Below are 16,443 nucleotides of genomic sequence, written 5' to 3' on the forward strand. Positions count from 1 at the left end.
ATCGGTAAGCTTCCCAGTAATTGGTATCCCGTCAGGCTTTGCCTTATTTACTTTCCAACACCGTGATGACAAAGAACATACGACCCCCTAGCATTTTGCTGAATCCTCTGCAATAATATCAGACCAATGGTTTTTTTTATCCACGACTTTTATTCTCTTCAGATAAACATGTTACTCCATGATTCGAGAGTGTGCTAAAATTCAGTATTGGAAAGTCGCATGTCGATGGTGTAATCGCCTTGTCTGTCACATTCAGTCTTGGGGAGTCATAGTATAGATGGTGTGATCGCCGCGTCTTTCACATTCAGTAGTGGGGAGTCACATATAGATGAAGTGACCCTCTCGATTATCACATCACCCTTCATTCTGGTGCGAAGTGCATTCCCCTTTTTAGGGACAAACGTCTGAGGCTTCTATCTACTTCCAGCATAATAAAACCCAGTTTCCTCTTCAGCAGGTTTTCTTGTCCTATGCAGATCGGCCTTGCATTTCCTGCTCAAATAAGATAAAGGTTTACAACGGAGAATAGTTCTTATTATATCTGGCTTGGGAATTCTAGGTTTCTCCTGACGGTGCAGGAACGCTACACGTTTTCCACATCGGATTTACCCTCTCCAAGCGTTGCTACCAGCGTTCCATTTATCTTTAGATTATTACATAAGGAACTCTTCCAACGAGTTACTTAAGTCCTTCCTGTACAGTAAGGTGAGTTCAGACTAGTTTCTTCATTCAAGTGCATATATCAGAATTAACCATGAACACGTCTCTTTTTTCTCTCTCGTTGACCTTACGAATTAGGTACTGAAAGTATCTTAACAAGATCTGTTTGTAGTGGCACTTAAATTTCCCTTCGTTGACGCTGAACGCCATTCCACGTTATCCATTCCAGTACCTGATGCAGCAGTATTCGTTTTCCTACGAGCCATTTGGAGTTCTTTTTCCATCGTCCGATATTCCTCCACTCCCATCCTTAACGTTCCCTTCGGCTCAATATAGAAGAAATGCAGGTGCGGTTCTCACCCTTCCTGTTAATTCTCCCTGAGACATCTAGTGTTCAAAGGAGGTAAGTGAGGCAGTTTGCTCCTTCTTTCCTCCGGAGTTTTAGGCAATATGGCTCACTGCATCGTAACACATACAAATCCTTACGTACGCCTTCATCAGAGACGGTGTTACCTTTCCTTGTATATGAATAGTCATTAGCCTGTCTTGACATATGGCACAGTGTGCGTCTTCCGTGTCTTCATTAACCAATGGTAAAGGTTCCTCTGTCCAAAACAAGCTTCAAATATAACAATGAGTTTGTTTTTTCCAAAGTCCTCGATGGAGTTCTCATTTGATGCTTAATGACAAAACATACTTCAGCTACTTTCACATGAAAAAACTATACATATATATATATATATATATATATATATATATATATATATATATATATATATATATATATATATATATATATATATATATATATGAATTATTTCCAAAGAGCCTTAATATCAACAGAAGATCCGACGACATCCCCTATTTTCTAAAGCTTCGTCCAATCCTCCAGCATCTCTATTGTCTCTCCCTTCCTAGAATTCAACCTGAAATCCTTTTGTTGAGCATTCAATCCTTTTCTAAAAAGGGAGCTGGTGTTTTACGTTTCCACGGACCCTGCCTCATACTGTGGTAACTAAGTGGAAGCCTCATGTGAAGCTGACCGTAAGGTAAGGACACTAAGCTCGTATCTCATTCAACATCAAGTCAGTTAGTTGGTCCATTTGATATATATCCTCTTATTAAAGGCAAGCGATCATTGTTTTATCCTGGCTCGCCTCTCTCTCTCTCTCTCTCTCTCTCTCTCTCTCTCTCTCTCTCTCTCTCTCTCTCTCTCTCTCTCTCTCTGTTGAGGTGGCTTTTAAGACCAGACGGCTGAAAACTTTCGAGGGAAGGAGGAATCTCATCCTCGTTTGACTCCCATCAGTTTCTAGTTTTTAAGATGTGGTAATGCAGGAAGGGAGGAAGGATTACCAGGCGTCTACCTCCCCTACGAGTACTCTCGCCCTCTTAAACGCACGAGATACTCCCGCCCTTCTCCAGGTCGCAAGAGATACTTCAGTATTATTCTCTCTTTCCTCTCCCCACGAATGAGGCGGGAGGGGAGGATATCCATGCCTCGGCTACCGTGCAAACCCAGTTGCATTTTATGACACACAGGGAATACTGGGACAGTACACAATTTACCCTGTTGTCGAGGGACTTTGACACGAAATGGCGTCCTAGCTACGTCTCTTTGTATATCAACTGACTGTTATATTTCTCTCTTGTGTCGCCCCTGATGATGTGATTATGACACGAAAGTGCACTTGGGAACTTATCGTGTTTCATTTTCCCCGTGGACTCATAGGAATATATATATATATATATATATATATATATATATATATATATATATATATATATATATATATATATATATATATATATATATACCGGACTCCACCTACATGGAGTTACACCGCGAATGAAAAGTCACCTTTTGCGAGGCTGCATCAGTGAGAATACAGTCTCGTTAAAGACTTTTTTACTCCAAAGGAGACATCACATGGATTCATTAACTACAAATCACTGCAACAGGCGAGAAGAAATAAGATTAAAAGTTCCTCCAAAAAGATGACTATAAAAACTATCAAGATAACTATTGCTAAAGTTTCTTTTATTTCATTATGTCAGCTATTTTCATCGAAATGGAAAAAGCATAAAAAAAAATGGCAGTATTTTTTTCGCGTTGCTCTGCATGTGTTCTCTTGTTTCTACTAAACAATATTTTTCCCCCCAAACAAAATTGGTGTGAACTGTGTATTTTCTTATGTCATCTCGATATCTTCAGGGGGATACTGAACTCTCTCTCTCTCTCTCTCTCTCTCTCTCTCTCTCTCTCTCTCTCTCTCTCTCTCTCTCTCTCTCTCTCTCTCTCTCTCTCTCTCTCTCCACTGCCATCACCCAACCCTCAAATGCGTTTCCTTTCCCAAGGTTTCAGACAAGGTGACGCACATAATCACATTGCTGCAAAGACCGGTAAAGTCAAAGTCTCTCTCTCTCCATGATAACACGTAAGTAATGATCATACAACACATAACTAATAAAAGCAATCACACGTATATCAGAGACCAAGCGGATGTTCCCCTCCTCTCGTCTGTCTGCACGGGTTGGGAACGCAATAAAACTCTCTCTTCACTGATTGCCAGACCCAATATACTGTTTTCTCGCAGGGCTGTGGTTGTTGACAGAGCGGCACCCCACGGACTACCCAACATTTTCGTCCCTAGTGGGCAGGACTCACCACCACTACCACCACCGCCACCGCCACTACCACCACAACCACCACCTCTGGTCTACTCCCCGCCCTCGTCGTCTGCAGCTACGGTGACGTTACTGCATCCCAACCGATCACCATCGTCTGCTTCACCTCTCCATTCCCAGCTTGCTGACAGGAAGGAGGTGAGGCCACTCGAGACAGCTGATGGCATCGGGAAAGCCTTTACAAGTCCCGAAGGGAGGAATCAAATCACAGATTACTTTGATACCTACAAAGGCAAAGTCGTGAACCTGAATGACAATGGTAGGCAAAGTACAAATATCAACAGCAGAAATAAAGACGATACGAGAAACTTAAGGAGGAACCATCATGCGTCTCTTGCCTCTACTAAAGGTGACAAAACTGACCCATCGTTTGGCTTTGTAAACGATAACTTCCAGAAGCAGTCGCGGTCTGCAGCAGAGGGGAACGGGTTCGTAGATGTGTTGAAGGGCTTCATGAAGGGCGAGAGGGCCGTGAACCCTGGGACGTTGCTGGGTGTTGTGGCCGCCCTCAAGAATGTCCAATCTTCCAAGGACGCAGAGGGTACTCCACTGAAGTCAGTTCTGGACTTCGCCCAGGCAGTAAGACAATCCATTTTTGTTGAGCCAAAGAAGAAGGAGGTGGAAGAGGAGGAGGAGAAAGGTCTGCCAGATTCACAGGATTTCCTAAAACAACAATTTAGAAGTAAAGACTCAGACGAGGAGAGCATTTCAGAAATCAAAAACAAAGGAAATACTTCAATGGGCGAGACAGATATGTCCCCTAATGAGACGACAAAACTGAGAAAGGATAGGTCTTTGAACGAAAAGAAAATTTCAAAACCTTCCAATAAACCCTCTGCATTTAGAGCCTTCAATCCAACGAATATCAAAGGGGCATTGGGAGCTATGGCGTCACTCTTTGATCAAGGATTATCCGGCAGATCATCAGGCCAAAGTGTATTAAGCTCCGTCCTAACTCATATTGCTCCTCCTCTGTTGGCCAAAACATTCTCACAAGGTAAAAACGATGGTGTACCCAGTTCTGATACGTCGAGCCCCCTCCAGTCTCTAGTAAGTGGGGTTGGCCCGGTTCTTCTGGCAGGATTAATGCAGCAGGGATTTGGTAAAGGGAATCTCAATTCTAAAAGCTCGCGTAATTCAACCAAACCCAGTCCTTTTCAGTCCTTTTTAAGTGATATGGGACCATCCTTGCTGGCAGGGGCGTTACAAGCAGGACTGGGTGTTGAAGAAAGTGACAAGAAAAGTAGAAATGACGGGAATAAACCCAGCCCTGTGCAGTCCGTCCTGAGTGGATTAGGATCGGTCCTCATGGCAGGTGTGGCACAGGGAGGCATGAACTGGTTGCAAAAGAGTAACGGGGGTCCAGTGGAGTTGGGCCGTGCTCGGTCAGTTCCAAAAGTAGCGTCGCCGGCCTTGGCAGGGAGAGGGAGCAAACAAGAGCCAAATGATGGCAAGACGGGGTCAAAAAACACTTCTTACGATGAGAAATCACGTTCATTAGGGCCTCTGCATGACGGGAAGGAGAAGTTAGAATTGGCGGAGACAATACAGCGAGGTCGTGGTGGAGTCCAAGCCAGGGATTCAAATTCTTTAGAACCCGAAGCACTTCTGACGAACATGGCGCCGCCACCTCCTCCTTTGGCTGGAGCGATGACACGAACGCTTAAGACTCAGCAGCCAAAGGACGAAGACTTCCTGGCGGGACCAAGGGCCTCTAACACCAGCTACAGCGCTAGAGAGGAGGAGGCACAGGAAGTCCCTCATGACGTGATCATTGACAAGGTGAGGACAGCCAGCGTGTTACGTTAAGTAATCTTTACTAATGTAATCGTGTTATGTTAATTGATCTTCACTAATGTAATCGTGTTACATTAAGTAATCTTTACTAATGTAATCGTGTTACGTTGAGTAATCTTTACTAATGTAATCGTGTTACGTTAAGTAATCTTTACTAATGTAATCGGGCTACGTTAATTAATCTTTAATGTAATCGTGTTACGTTAAGTAATCTTTACTAATGTAATCTTGTTACGTTGATTAATCTTTACTATTGTGATCGTGTTACGTTAAGTAATCTTTACTAATGTAATCGTGTTACGTTAATTAATCTTTAATGTAATCGTGTTAAGTAATCTTTACATCTATAATCTTCTGAATGACGTAACTTTACATTTATCATTGTTAGTGATACAAGGAAAGTTTCATGAGCTCAACACGTAGAGAAAACATGAATGCTGGTGCTTTAATTACACACATCAGTCTTGACATGGGTGGCTCCGTAATGTATTGCTGGTATACCATTGATAACACCATGATATATTGCAGGCTCAGTAACATAGATATCATATAATGACACTGTTATCTTACATATCGGAGCTAGAACGTAATTATAGATATACAGTTCTTGATATCATATTGAAGCTGTCATATGTATATAATCCGAACCGATATGTTTTGAAGACACATATAACAGAGATATACCAATGACATAGACGAGTCGTAACACTATACGTGATTATGATGAAGTTGTAAAGTTTGCGAAGAAGAACCAAGAGTACACGTCAAAATTCCGCGTATCTACAGGGTAAGGGAGAGCTGGTGCGCCAGCTGACCCGAACCATACTGGAGGGTGTGCTGCCAGAGGAAGTCGCAGTACCTGAGCCGAACTCGACGCGCGGGGCCTGGGATATGGCTGTCAATCTGGTGTTTGGCAATCCAAGGGACGGTGAGGGAAAGAGCAGGTAAGGAGGATAAACCCGGAGTAAACTTCTGTCATTCTACTGACGTAGAAATTCAGACTGTTTGGAAAAAGTTCATAAAATATGAGCAATGCTTCATGAATGATGTATATAAAAAACCCGACGCTCATTTTCTTCATAATTTACCACATTGATGTTAGTGAATATCCGGCAAAGTAAAATGCTTCAGATTCAGTTGTTGTTTTTACGAAAGAAAACAAAAAGGGTTTTGCCATCACTACTTCTTTTTTTTTTTTCCACGACACTAGTCAGTTCTGGAAGTGGCTAAGGGAGCATGGCGGAGGTGTGGCAGAGGAGGGGGCAGACCATACCTCTGGGTGGATCACCCAGGTCCTGGACCACAGCCCACAACGTTCCTCCTACAACAGCGAGATCACGAGATTATACGACCTCCTGGAGGGTCAGCAGTCCATCTGCACGAACGTGAAATATGTTGGCGGAGTCTTCAACTGGAAGACGGTAAGTGGTTCCCCCCCTCGTGGATAATCATGGAAGTAAATATATAGTTAAAAAAAAAGTATTATATCTTGAACTCATCAGACAAACTCATCTCTCGTAATCACTTTGTAAAAGCGATACGAGATAAAAACCCCGACCTCCTTTTTTTCATTTTTTTTACCTACTACACGAAACTTTGATTGTCTTAACTTTAAATTAACTTCAAATTAAGATTGACCTTCAAGATGAGGCTAAAAAAAAAGTTTGACTTTGCAATTAGCGGGGATTCCTCCTCTCATTGATGTCAGCTGAACTTCTCTATGATTTTCCCTTGAGGTATTCTTCTTATAAGATCCTTTAAGAGTTTTCTTTTCAACGTTGTAGTAAAAAGAATTGGAACTAAAGACGGTAAAATGATTCAGGAAATAAGACGTAATTATAGAACACGCTTTTGTGGCATATAAGTTCTATAATATTCGTAGAAAAACAAAAGATACACAAGCAAAATAATAAGGAAAAGTTTTGGTCCTTATACATACTTTATCCTTCTAGCTGCAGTTTCTAATGACAGAATCAAGATCCGACTTATGAACGTTAACACACACACACACACACACACACACACACACACACACACACAAACAGACACACACACACACACACACGTGGTGCAGTGGGTTAGCGTTACGGACCATGATTCAGCACAGACACTCCCGGTGTTGGTCCCATATGATGGGTTCGAATCCTGTGCATGGCAGTCGGCCCACACCCAACCCCAAGTGTTCATCCACCCCCTCCCATCTGGTTGATAAACAGTTAGCTTGGCTTAGACGGATGGTGTACGTACGTAGGAGTCAAGATATGGTCCATACAAACAGGTTAAGATCTCCGGCCTCTTCGTTTATTCTAGTCACTTTGAAGACTCTCTCTCTCTCTCTCTCTCTCTCTCTCTCTCTCTCCCGGATAATGTTGTACGTCCACCCACTGCTGTTATCATCCTTCGAGACAGGACGTGCTGGATGGCGCCCGAGCTGTGTGTATGGATGCGGACATCTCGCCCAAGAGGAGAGGTTGTGTTGTGTACTCATTTGGAATCAAGGAACAATGGGACTTCGAGGAAGAAATGGAGAAAATGGGATGTGAGGTAATTATATATATATATATATATATATATATATATATATATATATATATATATATATATATATATATATATATAAATATATATATATATATATATATATATATATATATATATATATATATATATATATATATATATATATATATATATATATATATATATAATTTTTTTTCTCTTAAGTGACATCTATATTCATCAGTTCTTTTTTACTTCAAAGTAAAGGAAAAGTATGATTGAGGATGATCCCAATAAGTAAATTTTAAATGTTTACAAAACAACTACATTTTGTTTTCCGAGTAATGAAGCTAAATGTGCAATCGACTCAAAAAATTCTTTCAGTATAAGATATTTTTCTACCTAATTGGTTTATTCAGATATTTACTCTGGATCGCTATAGTAAAAACGTCATTTTAAGTCACATTTCTCCACAAATACTTAAAAGATTTGAATGGTCAACATTTATGCGGTGTATATTTTCTCTGAATACCGTTTATGTTATAGAAATATCTTTGGGAATATCCTCTTGATTCATTATGAATATTCTGGGGAGGAATCTCCCATAGGATGTAGTAGTCTGGAGAGGAATCTACCATAAGAAGTGATAGCTTAAGGGTAAATTGACCTTGGGACTGTGTTATGTAGGTTTGGGCGTTCGATCCAGCGGTGAGGCTTGGCAACCACAACCACACCTCCCACATCCACTTCTACAGCCTGGGTCTGGCGTCCTCCAACACCACCAGGATCGTCGACGACCAGGTAGGTACTGTGCATGCTCGTACGCAAAGTGTAATGACCTATTATTAGGCACAGTACGAAAAGTGGGTTGTAGTCCATTCGTGGGATCTTTCCCCATGTGTGTGTGTGTGTGTGTGTGTGTGTGTGTAAGCCTCTTAAGTATATGGATGTTAATCTTCATCCTATACAGTCCAGATCAAGACATACATACTTAAGGAAACTCTCCTATCCACTTCGGGGTTATCTTCAGCCGAGCGATGAGCCGGCAATTGTGCCTTGCCTACTCAACAAACTTGTATTAAGGATACACGAACGTCAAGCGTAGGTGAGACCAATACATCAAGCGCCCCTAACCAAAGATGTAGCAACACAGAGAGAGGGAGACTCACCTTTCTCCTTATGAAGGCTCACGCGGCCATCATCCCCCAGGGACACTACTATAAATATCAGAAGTAGTTCAACCTTCGGGAGAGTCTTTGAGAAATCTGTGGTCCATGACAATCCTATCATTTTTTCAGAAAAGTAGATCTCGAGCAGCACCACTGTGTCTAGCAAGTTGTCGAGGAACTTGAATATACATATGATGAGAGTGAATGAATGCCTTTATTGATATCCCATGCCATTACTGACTACTGAATATCTGATTACATAGATTGGTTGTGATCATCCCAAAATTGATGTACTAACATTCGCCTCTCCAGGTTGTGTGTGTGTGTGTGTGTGTGTGTGACTCTATGCTTATTGAAGGTTGAAGGTTCAACAAATATCAAATTCAAAGTTTAAACGAAAAATACGAGTAGAAAGAGTTTATGGCAGATCGAGATGTCATCACATACGGTGAACGGTCACAGGATAAATCTTGACATAAATGATAATTACTCCATTATTGAAGCAACCTGATTACAAGAGAACATGAAGTGTTCAAGGATCATTGTTTCATTAGCATTTATAAAGCCATTTCCGTTCTGGCTCTGCAGCCGTGCTGAATTACTGGCGTAATGCATTACGGAATTGCGCCAGGAGAGAGAGAGAGAGAGAGAGAGAGAGAGAGAGAGAGAGAGAGAGAGAGAGAGAGAGAGAGAGAGAGAGAGAGAGAGAGAGAGAGAGGTTGAATAAGATTCATTTTCCTCTGTTTTAGTTCGTTCTAACGCCTTATGAAATACGAGGGCTCTTTTTTTTTTTTTTTTCAATCTTTTAATACAGAAGTTTTGTATTTTCAAAATTCTTTTTCAGGGTAATTTTTCTACTCACGTTTTCGTCCTTTTTTTTAATGGATCAAATTCCATGATGTACTTTTATATTTTGTTCCGGTGTGTAAACCGTCGTTTATTCCCCAGGTGTGGAACCTGTTCACATTATCTGCCGTGATGGGGAAGCTGGGTCACAACACGACACCAATCGACTACCTCAAGTTGGACATACATGGCGACGAGTGGGAGGTCAGTATAGGTCGAGTGGGAGGTCAGTATAGGTCGAGTGGGAGCTGGGATAGAGAACTGAGTGGGAGGAGGTGGTACCACGTTGAATAGGTGAATGGAGTCGATTTGGGATTTGGTTTGCAGTATGGGTGAGTTGTGTGGTGTTCGTCGAGCGGCAGTCACAGGGGTGGTTGAGGGGATGAGTATGAGGGGTGTGGTGTAAGGGTGCTATGTGTTGGATGGCAAGAGTAGATGAGTATAGACTGAGTGGGTTTGAACGCGGTGGCAAGAGTAGATGAGTATGGACTGAGTGGATTTGAACGCCGCTTGAGGGGAAGGTAAATATGTACTCTCACTGTGAGCGAATTCTGGATGAGTGGATACGTTGGGTGAAGGGATGTGAATGTCAATTGCGTGGGAGTGGAGTGGCTAATGGATTCATTGGCGGTTGAGTATGGCCCCGGTGCGGGGGTGAGTGTGTGTGTGGGTGTGTGTGTGTGTGTAGGCTTAAATGTATTTGCCGAATGGAACTCACATTTAGCCCCATGGACGCTTGAATTACAGTAGATCGGAAGCACGGAAGATGTGGGGATGCATGAAAGGCAGGTTACCATGAGCTGTGTGGAAAATCACAAATCATGTCGAGAAGGTGATAGACATACGGAAGGTAATGGTTTCAATTGGTGCTGTCAAGTGCTGGTCAAGATCTCATCCTCGAATTCATTCATTTTATCGCCATCGTAACTTAAGAACGTATAGTCCTCACCAATTAAAAACGGTAATGGAATCGCAGGAAAGAAAATTCAATTCTACTTTATCAAAACTTAATCATAGGAGTTTGCATATGTTCATATTTACATATGAAATAGAGAGATACTTGATAAGTCTTCTCCAATTCAATTTTTCACACCTGTTACATTGCGCTGCTTGTTAACAATATTCTGAGCTTCACCTGAACTATACTTTCCGGCGAGAGCGACCCGATATTCACATCTTGAGCATCACCCAGTGTACCGAGCGAGCGACGAACGAACGGGAATGAAACACATTCTGAGACAATGGATTCAGATATCCCTCGGGGAGCCAAACCAAGTCTCAGAATCATCAGAGAGAAGCGAGACATCTGAATCAGACTACAACGAACCTGTGCAGTAGATTACTGCAGGCTAACGTATCCTTGTCCTACCACAGGTGCTGCAGGAGGCAATGCAGGACAGCAGTCGCCACGCCCTCACCAACGTGCGGCAGCTAGGTGTCGAGGTCCACCTTCATCGAGCCCTGTACGACCCTACACTCTACAAGTATTACCTCGACACTCTCCTCGGACTCGAGAGCTTCGGTTTTCAGCTCTTCTCCTCGAACATGAGTCAGAAGCAAGAGAAACGATACGAGGATCCGGTTCTTAAGAGGAGAGTCAGCCTCGACTACAACCTTGTCTATTTGAGGATCTGAAGACGAGTCTTCGAAGCAGTTTTGCCTTATGTCGAGTCGGGTGCCAACATGTCTGGCTGGCTCATTATCCTATCGTGTTTCAAATCAGCGCATCGTTATTTTTTCTTTTTTGTGTCGAGTGTTATTGAGTAAACTGCCCGTTATGTTCCCAAGTAAGGTTTTGCCGGGCTCCGCCTGCCGAGGTTACTCTGCCAGAGTAAAGAAATCACCTTAGGCGAAGCTGTATCACTGGTGAGTACAGTTTCGTCAAGAATTTCTCACGGCAGGAGATTCTACATTTCTCTGCTACCTGGGCTGCAGGAGCCCTTAGAAAGGACTCATAGGAATATATATGAATGCATTATTTGCCTAAGATCGTTTTACGGTATTCACCCTGAAGTATTCGTAAGTATTTCCATGTGCGATATACCATCAAAAGGTAAGCTGACACTGCGATTCAAGGCCAAGACTATTGTAGCGTATTCGTTTTAGTGTCAATACAGCTTTTGAAAGACTGTTAATGATTGGTCTGATGGCTCGTACGATCATTTACATGTGTTGAGTAGAGACCATAATCTGCTCTTTCATTTCTTTAAGTGATACATAAACTTTCCATCTCACATGTGTACTGATTTATTCTTTTAGACTATTGGGTAGAGATACAGGCAAAAAGCTCTCTGTGTATGCAAGTATGCAGGTATGTAGTTATATTAATATATAAAGCTATATTCAAAGGTATGTACCTTTAGTACATATTCTAAGTATTGATGCAAATACATAGTATGTATATATGTATGTATACAACAAGGTAGTCAGTTTCTTGTGACAGGTCAAGTGAATTATTATTATCATAATTGTTATCATTGTTAGTATTATCATCACTATATTGTTATTGTTATTATTGTTATCACCATTGCTATCATCATTTTTATAATACATATAAACATTATTATTATGATACATATTGTTATCATCATTATCATTATTATTATTATCATTATTATTGTTATTATTATTATTACTATTATTATTATTGTTGTTGTTATTATCATTATTATTACTATTATTATTATTGTTGTTGTTATTATCATTATTATTATCATTATTATCATTATTATAATTATTATCATCATTATCATTATCATTATTATTACTGAACATAGCTTTAATTATTTCAGGGTCAAAATGATCATCTTCACCACCTTTTCAACATCGCTACACTCGTATGTTCACAACAGACCTCTTTCCGTAACACTCCTATGTACACTCCACCTCCACCTGCACCCACAGTCTCGACACCAGTGTAAACCATCAACTACATGGCAGATCACACTGACTGACTGAAGCACTTTCCGCTCGTTAGCGCCGTTCGTACTTGCTACTTCCTATACCGCCAACTGACTCTCACTCATACCTACCCTCTCCAGCGAGACACAAATGGAGGAATCTGGATGGATCAGAAATGTAATTCATTCCTTTTGTACCTGTTAATCGAGCCGGAATTCTAAGTTACAGAAAATGTTTAAGAACATCATACTTGATGTATGTGAGAGCACAGGTGATCGTAATAAGAGAAAAAATATTCTTAGTCTGAGTCACCGAACTGAATATTGCAAATCATATAAGGATTACGAGGTATATCAAAGATACCATAAACCCATTATCCAACGCTTGTGGCCCGTTAACCAGCGATAACAAAGATACGGTTTCTTTATGAAACAATTGTGATTATATGTGTTCAGCATCAAGAATTCATCTGGTTATAACAAAGTGCATTACCACGTACAGGCTAATGAGAAATCAAACTTGCATGATATTCAAAGTCACGATACATATGAAGACTCGAACCCGCATTAAAGTCAACTCGTCCTGACGACCTCTCACAACACTGAAAGAAATAAGCGGCCAAATACCACTTCTGATTAATTGAATATTCAACGCCTCACTTCATCAGGGAAAAGAACCTAGTGACTGGAAGCCTCCGAATATCATCATCAAGTTACAGAGGGATGCAAAAATATAAGATAATAAACACAGCTCCAATCATCATCAGGGTTGCTTCAGTTGTTTAGGAAAATGTTAGTCACAATAATTGGTAAGAAGACTGTTAAGTTTTCATAGAAGATGGTCAATTTATAACTGAAAGAGTTGACTGACTGACAGAATATAAAACACGTGTCGTATTAGATAAATGAGAACACAACTGGTACAACGTGACAAGTGGAGTACCACAAGGCTTAGTTCTAGGCCCCATATATATATATATATATATATATATATATATATATATATGTGTGTGTGTGTGTGTGTATTTACCAAATGGCGTCCTAGCTTCGTCTCTTCGTTGTATATCAACTGACTGTTATATTTCTCTCTTGTGTCTCCCCTGATGATGTGATTATTACACGAAAGTGCACTTGGGAACTTTTCGTGTTTCATTTTCCCCGTGGACTCATAGGAATATATATCTTTTTTCTTTCGTACTATTCGCCATTTCCCGCATTAGCGAGGTAGCGTTATCAACAGAGGACTGGGCCTTAGAGGGAATATCCTCACCTGGCCCCCTTCTCTGTTCCTTCTTTTGGAAAATTAAAAAAAAAACGAGAGGGGAGGATTTCCAGCCACCCGCTCCCTCCCCTTTTAGTCGCCTTCTACTAGAGAGAGGATCCATCAGTACCATCTTAGGATTCCTCGACCACACGAAATATAAGATTAAAAGCTAAACAAAGGAAGTAAGTTTAAGGCTTCCAATACATTTAGACAAAGTGATGCAATGGTCGAAAGAGACGGCAAATGGATTTCAGTGCTGACAGGTGGAAAGTGATTAATTCTAAACAGAGAAATACCAAATGCAAATATAGAATGTCTCGTAAATTCTTGTCAGAATTACAAGGAGAAAAATAGTTTGGAGTTTTGATCTGTAATTTCCACAATACACAAAACAATGCTAACCTGAATTCGACAAGCTAAATGTAACATGCTATAGCTAGAAATATAACATAACATAGCCAGAAACATAAACTGAAATAGCTAGAAATATAGCATAACATAAATGGAAGTTACAACATAACATAGCTAGGAATATAAACTGTGAAATGAAACACACACAACTTACTCTTCACTTAACTCACGTCAGACATCATTTGAAATATGTTATTCAGTTATTTCACCAAACTTCATCACCAGAGATGATGAAAGACTAGAACAAATGTAAGGAAGAGGAACAAAACTAAGTACAGAATATCTTATTTCGATACCAATAAGAAGTACGTATAATAATGGCCAATATATAACATGATACGTCTATCATAGTAATGTGACACGATCCAATGAAATCTATTCGCCCTTCTCGAAGGTCTTTCCCTCACTCGCTCATTTCTGTTTCTTGTTGACCCAAAATGCTTTCAATTGAATCAAACTTGGACATCATCTTCTCATAGGTTGCCTGACGCATATTACACATCCCTCGCACATCTGTCTCCGCGACCCCACGTAAAGATTCCCGGTCGCAGACAGCCTAAAAAGATATGAGGATTGTGGACCCCTGCCATCAACACTATAGCCAATGTATGTTGGGTGATGGGCGCTTGCTACACCCGACACTGCGTGTGTCCACTGACTGTGTGATACAGTCTCGTAACCCCCTCACCAAAGGAGTTGTCTCTGCCATAAACCTGATAGCGAGGGGGACGATATACAGAGCAGGAGAAATAAGATAACTTTTCTGATTAGATCTATTAGGATCGATAAGGATAGATACATTGAAGAAATCATTAGAAAGAGTCATGAATGGTCTTTAAGGATGTAGAAGAAATATGTATCATGCGAATTTGATTAAAACTTGACATTATCCATGTCCCCATCACAGCTCCGTGCACAGAGTCTTGGAAATGTTTGCCCTGACTCAGCTTAGCTATACGCTATTCACCGATTAATGGAAAAAAAGAGAAATAGAAAAATCCCTGAGCAAATTTTGAGGTCTTTTACCAGCGACAGATGGTGTAATGACTACCAAGATGGAAAATAACCCACGCCCTCCGGTAGAGGCTATTCATTCTCCACTTACGACAGATAAAGGAGAGGTCTTCAGCTGAACTGGCGAAGCTCTTGGTTTCCTGTCTTGGTATATGTACCAGAAAACGATGTAGATGTAAAAATAAGAGAAGAAAATTATCCTGCAGTGCAATCTGCTATACGCGTGTTCAAGGTTTCCATTAGACCGAGACCAAATTCCAGAATATATATATATATATATATATATATATATATATATATATATATATATATATATATATACATATATATATATATATATATATATATATATATATCCTTAGGGACAGGGGAGAAAGAATACTTCCCATGTATTCCTTGCGTGTCGTAGAAGGCGACTTAAAGGGAGAGAGCGGGAGGGCTGGAAATTAAAGATAAAATGAACCTTCTTTTATACGAGAATTTGCCCAGATTAGTGAATATTTGTCTTAACTGATGTCACTGCAAGTATTTTGTTTGTATGAAAGATGTCATGTTTGAAAAAAAGATTTTTCTTCTGTCAAATTGATGTATTCTGGAGCAAATTGCAGCTGTTGTAACAGAAACAGTCTTTTAACCTCAGAATTGCTAGGTCTAATGGCCGCTATTCTGAATTCCTTGGGCTTAATTGTATTTCTCTTTCATCAATAACAGTTTCAACGAAATCGCTTATGTCTTTCTGTAAGGCAAATGAAAGAAATGAATGTAGCTTCGTTGAGTTAACTTCTGTTTTGATCTCTAAGGAGAAATACCTGGAGAGTCAGAATGGGCCTAATTGGAACTCAAAATCCCATCGATGCTGGAGTGTCATCTAGTGGATTTTCAACAAGGACGACCCAATCAATATGAAAGAGCATGCTCTAACAGGTAACTGTCTGTGGAGCTAATTGGTCCTTAAGTGAATCAAACAACACGAAGGTCTGGTTAGATAGATCCCCGTATCTGGATACAGCATCGGGTACTTCTCGGTTACTGTATCAGTGTTCACCTCTCTCTTCGCCGTAGATGCCTCCGACTGTCTGAAGAAGCCTTTGACTCGATAATGACTCAGGTTCGCCTCCCAAGTGACTTAAGTTCCCTACATACCACCCTTCATTCCAGTAATGCCCCCCCCCCCTCAACCCCCCCAACCCCAGCAGGA

At 40.7% G+C, this 16,443-nt stretch overlaps 1 protein-coding gene across 1 annotated transcript in view; it reads left to right on the top strand.

The window, feature by feature from the left end:
• Window positions 1-12,339, top strand: part of LOC139766638 (uncharacterized) — a 36,292-nt gene extending 23,953 nt beyond the window's left edge. The window contains exons 4-10 of the mRNA XM_071695517.1: window positions 3,255-5,127; window positions 5,929-6,086; window positions 6,353-6,563; window positions 7,552-7,686; window positions 8,329-8,442; window positions 9,759-9,860; window positions 11,031-12,339. Of these exons, the coding sequence (XP_071551618.1) occupies window positions 3,255-5,127; window positions 5,929-6,086; window positions 6,353-6,563; window positions 7,552-7,686; window positions 8,329-8,442; window positions 9,759-9,860; window positions 11,031-11,291 (2,854 nt within the window). The 3' untranslated portion in view covers window positions 11,292-12,339. The remainder of the gene's footprint in view (window positions 1-3,254; window positions 5,128-5,928; window positions 6,087-6,352; window positions 6,564-7,551; window positions 7,687-8,328; window positions 8,443-9,758; window positions 9,861-11,030) is intronic.
• Window positions 12,340-16,443: the final 4,104 nt, after the last annotated feature.

This window comes from Panulirus ornatus, chromosome 58, assembly GCF_036320965.1.
Source record: "Panulirus ornatus isolate Po-2019 chromosome 58, ASM3632096v1, whole genome shotgun sequence".
Taxonomy (NCBI): domain Eukaryota; kingdom Metazoa; phylum Arthropoda; class Malacostraca; order Decapoda; family Palinuridae; genus Panulirus; species Panulirus ornatus.